We start from the raw sequence: 9,988 nt of genomic DNA on the forward strand, positions 1-9,988 counted from the left end.
TTTTTTTGTACATAAAATATGTGGCCTTTTATGCTTGCCCTTTCTTCACTTAGTGTATAGGTGTCTATTATAACTTTATTACTTCTATTACTTCATTGTAGAGAGTTCCCTTTTTTTCTTCTTTTGAAGATAGGGTCTTGAAATGTAGTCTGGCCTAGAATCCACTGTGTAGCTCAAGCTGGTTCAAACTAATTTTTTACCTTACTCTCTCACATGGTAGGATTACAGGCATATATCCCATGCCTGTTTCTGACTTTGTATCTGTCTTAGTCAGGGTTTCTATTCCTGCACAAACATCATGACCAAGAAGCAAGTTGGGGAGGAAAGGGTTTATTTGGCTTACTTCCACATGGCTGTTGATCACCAAAGGAAGTCAGGAGTGGAACTCAAGCAGGTCAGGAAGCAGGAGCTGATGCAGAGGCCATGGAGAGATGTTCCTTACTGGCTTGCTTTTCCTGGCTTGCTCAGCCTGCTCTCTTATAGAACCCAAGACCTCCAGCCCAGGGATGGCACCAACCACAAGGGGCAATTGAGAAAATGCCTCACAGCTGGATCTCATGGAGGCACTTCCCCAACTAAAACGCCCTTCTCTGTGATAACTCCAGCCTGTGTCAAGTTGACACACAAAACCAGCCAGTACAGTATCTATGGCAGTATGTTCATGCATTAATTGGTGGCTATTTCAATTTCTACTTTTTGCCTGTAAGGAAATAATACTAATATGGGCTTCTGTCCATAATAATGGTTCTCCCCCTTTGTAACTCTGCTACCCTTTAATATACCTTCTCATGTTGTGCTGACCTCCAACCAAAACTGAAATTTTGCTAGTTATGAGTCTTAATGTAAATTCCTGATAGTCAGGATATCTGATAGGCAACCATTATGAAATGTCATTTAACTCCCAAAGGGATCATGTTGCACAGTTTGAGAACCACTGATCTATAACATTTTTTTTATGTGTGTAAGTTATTTCTCTAAGATAAGGTAAAAATAAACCTGAATAGGACAAAACAAATGGACAGGGAAAAAAAAAGAACCAAGGAATAAACCACAACACTTATAGATGGAGAGGCACACATAGTCACACCAGAGAAATAAATCCCACAGAAACACAAAATTGCTAACCATAATGTATAAGCAAAAGACCTTAAGGTTTAAAAACAACAAAAAACAAAACTCTGACAAAACAGGAGCTCAAGAAAGAAAAAAATAATCCTCCAAAAATACCATACCTTTGTGTTGGCCATCTACTGATGGGCATGGGACTTCCCTTAGTATGTTTAAACTTTAGGAAGCTGCTGCTGTAACATGGACAATAAATATTTTTTTTTAACAGTAATCTTTGAATTAGGTATGTGACTCGGTGGTGTATAGTGCTTTATGTAGCGTGTTCAAGGAACCAACCATCCTCCCTCCCTCCCTCCCTCTCTCCTTCTCTCCCTCTCTCCCCTTCTAAGACAGATCCTCAATTTATAACCCTGGCTAGCCTGGAACTCACTATGTGCACCAAGTTGTCTTCCCCATTCAGACTCACTTCTTCTGCTCCTTAAGTTCTGGGAATAAAGGTGTGTATCATCATACCAGGTTATAAAGTTGTCATACAAGGACTAAAAGTAGCAACAAGAAATATAATAAATATATAAACATATATCAATATCAATTATTATTTTCATTATCAAATTTTACATAATTTGCCCTATGACAGGTTTGTGTAATTGGCAACATCACAGGCATGAATAATGGCTTTGTGTTGTGAGTAGCGTCTTTAAGCAATAGAAATTTAGAAAAATAGTTTAAAAAGCCCAGAATAGTCATGTGCTCTAAAACACTGATTTGGTCTGTGGCAATCCCATTTATAATGATACTCCAATAAATTATATAATGGAGCTGAAATTAGATTAAGAGTTCATATAGAAAATCTAGCATTAATAAAAAACATCAAAGTAAATGAATAGTACAAATAGTAAGTTTAATACATGAAATAGATTGACCTGTTTGCACAATCTAGAAAAGAATCGCTGTGTGGTTTGGTGGTCAGCATAATGATTTTGTTTGGGATGTGAAAATAGTATCAGCATTGGCTTGAAAGCATAAAAAGGCACTACTGAGAGATAGTAAAATACAGGAGAGAGTCAAAATGGAATTGGTTAGGAATTACTAATTGTATATAGCCTTTTAACTCAGATGTTATAATTTCCATAATTAAGATAGCTAGAAAATAATAAAGTGAGGATATAAAATTTATTGTGCATGATATGTGTATGTGTGCACACCATACAGTTACGTGGAAGCCAGAGGAAAAAGTTGTGATGTCACATTTCTCTTCACCCATCTTTGTGTTGATTCTGGGAATTAAATGGAGATTGTGCAGGACATGCTTCTGCTGGCTGAACCATCTTGGTGTGGTGCTAAAGTGAAAGTCTTTGAAAAAAATTACCATTTGGTTTCATGAGAAGGTAATAGGTAGTAAATTGAAACCCGAATGCTTCACACTTTAATGTTTCACAAACTATTTCAGTGGTGTCAGTTATGTGTACCTCTCCATCTATATATGTTTCTTAAGGTTTTTTTTTCTTGGTTCTCTTTTGTCTCTTTGTTTTCCTGTTAATTTGTTTTGTCTTATTCAGGTTTATTTTTACCTTATCTTAGAGAAATAACTTACACACACACAAAAACTTATAGACCAGTGGTTCTCAACTTCAGGGCTATCTATTTAGTTTGAGAATGAAATTAGAGGTAGAGAATTTTAAAAGTGTAGAAGGAGTTGACTGAGGTTGTCATTTTCCATATTTGTTTTTATGTGGTATTCAGCACTCTTTCAAAGAGAGATGGCTCAGCATTTGCTACCCTTACAGAGGACTCAGTTTTCAGCACCCACATGGTGGCTCACCATTGCCTATAACTCTAGTTTCGGATATCCAGTGCCTTCATCTGACCTCTGTAGGCACACACATGCTGTATATAAACACAGGCAAAACACTCATACATGTTAAAATATTACTAGTAAATCCTTAAAAGTAGGAAATAAAAAAAAAAGTAAAAGGAGCTCTCATTTTAAGTGATTATTTCTAGTTAACTTGAGAGTTACAGCTAAGTATTCTATAGTAGAGCTTACAAATGGATGTTTAACCAGGATCTGTGACCAAAGGGTATATATAGACAGAACTACTATTACTTTTTATTCTGATTAATTCAGCCTTCTAACCTTCAGCCTCATGTCACTGGCTTGCAGGTTTGTTTGTTTGTTTGTTTGTTTAAGGGAAATGGGAAATTGTCATTTTTGCTTTTGAGGAGGATCCTACCATGTTGTGACCTGCTTCATTTTAGTTTCCAGTTCTGCTTTGATTTATAGTCCCTTATCTACAAAATGCAGTTTTGTTTTAAGTCAAAAAATAAAAGAACAGGTTGAAACAGGGAGCAAGTGCAGGAATAAATAGAATAAGCAAGATGATTAACTAGTAATAATAAGTTGACAATTTCTTAGGAATAGTTTCAGTTTTCAGATCCTTTCAACACTTAGTGTCTTTTTACTTCCAATGTAAATATTTTCTCACATAAGCATCACATTCTGCAGGAAGATGGCTTATTTTAAGACAGGAATCTGATGTTAGTTTTGTTTGTTTGTTGAGGGGTGGTGTGTTTCACAATTGCACTACTTTATTCTCTGACCTTATCCTACTGCCTCTAAGATGAAATGAGTTCCGATTTCTGGCCTTTTCTTTCTTGTCTGTACAGTGGTGCACCTTTGTCTATCTGGATGCTGATAAGAATTTGTCAGCTTAAAGTTGGGTTTTGACATGTGTTTCTCCTTGTGTGAATGATTCTGATGGGATGATAAAATAGGAAGAGAGGGAGACTGAGGACAAAGGTCTCCAGCAATTTTGAGAAAAGGAATTGAAGTGTGTATTAGTGTATAAGAACTGTTTTTGTATTTGGACAGTCAGGGCTTGGTAGATTACTAAATTTGTCTTAGCAGCTAGAAAAATGTCATGTAATATAAATTATAAGATCAGTCACATAAACTTTATACTGTGAGAGTTCTCAGAATAGCCTAAGGAAGCAATAGTTAGGTTGAACTTGATATTGAATAATTTGTTAGTGTATGGTAAAGTGAGCACAGACAGTGACATTAATTCATTCATCTTCAGTTTAATCAAAGCAAATTTTTATCTTTCTTTAGTTGGAAGATGCTGGCTCAAGTAGTTTAGATAATCTACTGAGTAGATATATCTCAGGCAGTCATCTACCCCCTCAGCCTACAAGTACCATGAATCCTTCCCCAGGACCCTCTGCGTTATCACCTGGATCTTCAGGTAAAACAAACAGGGATATTGCTTCATTGCTCTTTAACACTTTAAAGCAGGGGTGGAGGAATGAGGGCTGTCTCCTCATGTCTGTATCAGGTATAAAACAGCAAGAGAAGGTGTGTGGAGATAACATGCCACATGTGTATACACTTTACACACAAGATGTAGTACGGAGGAGGGAAGAGGACAAGGAATTAAGAATTGGCTCAGATAATTATGTGATATGGATATTGGCAAGTCTAAAATCTGCAGGGCATTTAGCAACCTGGAGACTCTGGGGAGAGTTACTTTGCAGTCTAGTATCCAGAAGTAAAATTCAGTTAGGGAATAAAAGGCATAGCCCCAGTTTTTCATTGTTTAGCTGACTACATAAGCCCCACTTGTATTCTGAAGGAGCATTTGCTTTGCTCAAGGTCTATTGACTTTGCAATAGACTCTTTGAGTTTGGAGTCTATTAACTTTTTATATCCTATGTTTTACAGTATGGATAATGAATTAATTGAGTTTTTAAGTTTAACTCAAATCGATTTTAAAATAAAAAAATGTTTAATGAAGTTAAAACCATGTGAATTTTCAAGTTTAAATTTTAAAATTAAAAGCTTAAATTTGCTTTTAACAATTAAAATATTTATAAAGTATAGTTCTCTCCTCAAAGCCCAGTTTGAGATCTCATGGGATTTCAGCTGAGACAGTCAAATTCTGATTGGAGCAATGCCACATAGGCTAACAGTTCAGTCATTTTTGATTAGACCCCCCCCCCCCCAACACACACACACCTTTTTTTCTTTTGGATTTTTGGAACAAAGTTTCATATTGTAGCCCAGGCTATCCTGGAATTTACTATCTAACTTAAGTAGGTAAACTCTACCTCAGGTTCTCAAGTGCTGGGATTAGAGTCAACCACTACATCCAGCTCTTAAGTGTATATTTTTGATGTAAACTAAGTGGGGGTTTTTTGTTTTGTTTCCTAACTAAAATTAAATGTCTGATTTCTGGAGGAAAAATAGTTTAGATGTTAATGGATATTTTTGTTTGTTTGTTTTTCTAGACAAGGTTTCTCTGTGTAGCTCTAACTGTTCTCAACCCCACTCTGAAGACCAGGCTGGCCCTGAACTCTGAGATCCACCTACCTTTGCCTCCCAAATGCTGGAATTAAAGGCCTATGCCACCACTGCCTAGTTTAAACATGGGTTTTTCCATGAGGTATTTCATTAACATTTTTTGAATTACATTGTTGAGTGCTAGTAAGAATTTTTTTCAGGACATTGAAAAAGAATGAATGCCTGGTTGATTTGTGTACACCTGTAATCTCAGCACTCAGATGGGGGCAGTGGGTGATTGTGAGATCAAGGCCAGTCTGGACTGTATAATGAAACATTGTAGCAATTTAAAAAAAAAAGAGTATAGGGCTGCCATTGACTATTATTTTATGACGTGGAAACGGCACAGTTGTCCCAATTGATGTCTACTAATGATTACATTTGCCATCTTTGATTTACAAGAATTTCTAAGTTGGGTTGTATAGTTTGAACATTCTGATACTCAGTTTGACATACTGTTTTTTAGGCTTATCCAATTCTCACACACCTGTGAGACCCCCTAGTACATCTAGTACTGGCAGTCGAGGCAGGTGAGTAATTTTTTTTCAGTATTATGTTACTTACAACTTTTTTTTAATAAGAAAAATTTCAAATAAAAGTAAACTAAATTTCATATCCCCAGTTTCAACAGTCAGTACATTTGTTAATGCCCAATCTTCTTTCCTTTGTACTCTTTTCTATTCTTGTCTTCTCTGGATTATTTGAAATGAATCTCAGAAATTATGTCATTTTACTTGTAACTATTCTGTTTTGTTTCAATCCAGTTATTAAAGTTCCCAATTTATGCACACTAAAATCCTATACACTCTCATCAGCAGATGTGTTTACATATAGTTTATTTTTGCAGATGTAGAGGTTTCTCTTCTAGACTTTCTATTTCTCTCATATTGTTAATTTGCCTTTTATATATACATACAATTAAAAATAAGTCTTTAAAAATAAGAATGAGAGATTTGATCAGAATTCAGATTTAATTAGGTGGAAGTAAGAATACATCAGTTGTACTGTGTGCTTCCTTTGGGAGCATGCTTTGTTTGTTTGTATGTGTGGTTTGTATACACGTGGGCAGTGAGTGCATGTGTTGGAGGCCAAAAATGACATAAGATGTATTCACTTCTCCACCTTACTTTTTGACAGGAGAACCTAGAGCTCAGAATAGGCTGGCTGGCTGATCATTGAGCTCCAAAAATTTGTCTGGTGTGATGTGTGTGCATGTAGATGGGAGGATATTTGAGCAGTGATTTTCTTCTACCATGTGGGTCCTTGGGATCAAATTGAAGTTTGGCTTGGTGGCAAGTGCCTTTACAGGTTGAAAAGTGTTGTTTTGATAATCATTTATTACTTTAGAATATGTCTGTGAAAAAACTGTCAATTACTAAGTTAAAGGAGGTAGGAAAATTGATAAGCTGGTTCCCAGTTTGCTTCAGTGACCCAGGATTTCAACTCTTACTACTTTTATCAGTCTATATATTTTAGCACATTTTAAATGTTCTTTTTGTAGCTATTAAGAACACTTTTTGTACTACTAAGTTTATATTTTCCTTAGACCTCAGTGGCTAGAGCTAAGAAATATGTTTTTAAGATTAAATATCATGAATATTGGCATTCTTTTTACTGTATTTTATAATTGAGTATACTATGAAACTTTAATTTGTTAGAGAATTGAGGTTTTTCAAGTACATGTATATATATTTTGAAAGCTGTTCCTATTAGAAGTACCTGGTTGGCTTTTTAGCCAGTGCTTTTAGAAGAAAAACAAACAGTGGAGACTTGGTTCTGAGTAGTTATACTAGTCTTACCTGTTGCTTCACTCAGTGGTGAATTTTTGTTGTTGTTTTTGCTTTTTATAGACCTCTTTAGCCATACACTTGTACTCTTCAGTTTGTTTATTATTCTGAAAAGTTTGTACTAGGTTGTTTGCTGTATATTTATTGTCCTTTTGTTTCAGTCTCCTTCTCAGTTCTGAAATAATCTTCCATTGTGAGGCTGATGTTGATCTTTAGATATTTTAAGTGGTAGTGTTGAAACTATTGCTATAAAGAGACAGAATCACTGAAGTTTTATTCTACAGCTTGAGCATCCCTAATCTGACATTCGAAATGCTCTAAAATGCATGCACTAGTAGGATGCCCCACGTGGAAAATTCCATACTTGATCTCATGTAGTAGGTTGTGATCAAATTGCTGGGTGCATTGAAAATATTATATGAAATTACCGGCCATATATATAGTAAGAAACTAAATGGATTTCATGTTTATACTTGAGTCTTATCCCCAAGACATCTCACCCTATATAGTTTATCTATCAAAGTAAGAAAAACCATCTTAAAACTCTAATTGCAGTCAGATGTTAAAGGATGCTTAACTTAAATCATTTACTGTTAAATGTTTTGGATCATGAAAGGTAATTTTAAAATCTAAACTTATGTCTGTCACATTTCTTTTTGAGGTAATTATCTACTAGCTTTAATAAATAGTACTTTCACACACATTACACTATACAATCAAACATGTGACTTTTATTGTTTCTAATTAGCTGTGGATCATCAGGAAGAACTGCTGAGAAAAGTACTCATAGTTTCAAGTCTGATCAGGTGAAGGTCAAGCAAGAACCTGGGACTGAAGAAGAGATATGCAGTTTTTCAGGAGCTGTGAAACAGGAGAAGACAGAGGATGGCAGGAGGAGTGCCTGTATGGTAAGCCCCACAAGGGATTCACGGGAGATTAACAGATCATCCATCTCCGTAGGCATATTTATTTGTCTTTAAATTCTTGTGTCTGATATAAGCTAAGTATTTCTTTTTCTATTTCTGCTCTTAAGAGTCAGCTATAATTAATCAGAAAAGACTTTGATTGCCTTAAAGTATTTACTTGGTATTATCTTGAAATTTCTACTTAATACTAATGCCATGATGTTAAATTCTGTTCTGTTAATTTTCTCAGTGAACAGATAAGATCTCAAGGCCACAACAGAGCCTTAACTGTTGTCTGTAACCTAGGAGCTCAACACTAAGATTGTTCATACAAAAGAAGATTATTGATCAAAGATAGATTTCCTTTTTGTCATATAATAACCATTCTAGAGGTTTTTTTTGTTTGTTTGTTTGTTTTAGATTAATTTTATGTGTATGAGTATACTGTAGCTGTACAGGTGTTTGTGAGCCATCTTGTGGCTGCTGTGAATTGAGCTCCAGCCCCACTCACTCCAGCCCCGCTTGCTCTGGCGTAATTCACTGTAGCTGTCTTCAGATGCACCAGAAGAGGGCATCAGATCTCATTACAGGTGGTTGTGAGCCACCACGTGGTTGCTGGGATTTGAACTCAGGACCTTCAGAAGAGTAGTCAGTGCTCTTACCTGCTGAGCCATCTCACTAGCCCCCCATTCTAGAATTTCTTAGATGAAATAGTTCATGCAGTTTATAAAACAGAATGAAGGAATATCTAAACCCATCTTGATATAGTAATTTCCCTTTTTGTTATTCTTTCTTCCCAGCTTTTTACTTTTCTACCTATGTTATTGGTATATAGGCATCTCAGTATATTACTATATTCAGTACAATGTATGGATTAAAGAGCTATAACTTTAGCTCAATGTTTATAACAATGACATCTCTTCCACTGAAACTCTTAGTTTAGAAAGCACTCCCATAAAAAAAAATAGGTGGTGTGGTGCAAGATCTATTTTTTTTTGCTACTTTGTGGGTCCTTTTTTCTTTTACCCTTCTATGTCACCTTCTTTCAACCCCCTAACATAAGAGGAGAGAAAAAAACAATAGAGGGGGAAGGGGACGGTGTTATCATTAAACTGATACCATGTTGATTAGCAGCATCAAGTTCCTTGGCAAGTTTGATCTTCGCCATCAGGATATCTGATTTCTTCTTGTTTCTTCTTTCCTTAACAAACCATGACCAACAACCCATACAACCTCTTTGGGTCCCAGCATTTTATACCCTCTGAAAAGTCTCCAGAATTTCAAATGTCATAGAATCATAGAAACTATCTGCTTCTGACTTAATCACACCCCTGCCAGAGTATGAGGAAAATCATAGTCAGCTGCTGTGGGCAGTCTGAAGCAGCCCCATATCCCACACCTGGGGTTAAAATAAAAATATTCCTACAATATTTCTACACTTTTTAAAGAAACCAAAATTCTCATTTGAGATATGTGTGCCAAAGAGTAGTATAAAATACTTCTCAAATTTTACTTAACTGATTTCAGTTTTTTGAGACATGGTTTCTCTGTGTATCTGTCTGTCCTGGAATCCACTTTATAGACTCATTCTCCTGCCTCTGCTTCCCAAGTGCTGAGATTAAAGGTGGACTCCACCACCACTAGGCTTACGTAACTGGTTTTAATTGGAAAAATAGTGCATTGTAATAAGCTATCTGTAAGAAAAGTATGATTGTTTGTGTATAATAGTTTAATTTCTTAGTTACATAAGTGAACCAATATTAGAGGGACGAAACCCCTAAAATCATGTTAGCGTATGTAATAGGAAGTTATTTGTATTCTTTTATTTCACTAGTGTGATTTACAGAATTTTAGTGTGAGTATATTCATGTAGCTTCATATATATATAT

At 35.7% G+C, this 9,988-nt stretch overlaps 1 protein-coding gene across 2 annotated transcripts in view; it reads left to right on the plus strand.

Annotated features, from left to right (window-relative positions):
* Window positions 1–9,988, plus strand: part of Trim33 (tripartite motif containing 33) — a 78,094-nt gene that overhangs the window by 54,736 nt on the left and 13,370 nt on the right. For both annotated transcript variants that reach the window (XM_031375027.1, XM_031375028.1), the window contains exons 12-14: window positions 4,181–4,313; window positions 5,874–5,937; window positions 7,943–8,102. In XM_031375027.1, coding sequence (XP_031230887.1) covers window positions 4,181–4,313; window positions 5,874–5,937; window positions 7,943–8,102 — 357 coding nt within the window. The remainder of the gene's footprint in view (window positions 1–4,180; window positions 4,314–5,873; window positions 5,938–7,942; window positions 8,103–9,988) is intronic.

The sequence above is a fragment of the Mastomys coucha genome, unplaced genomic scaffold (genome assembly GCF_008632895.1).
Source record: "Mastomys coucha isolate ucsf_1 unplaced genomic scaffold, UCSF_Mcou_1 pScaffold16, whole genome shotgun sequence".
Taxonomy (NCBI): Eukaryota; Metazoa; Chordata; class Mammalia; order Rodentia; family Muridae; genus Mastomys; species Mastomys coucha.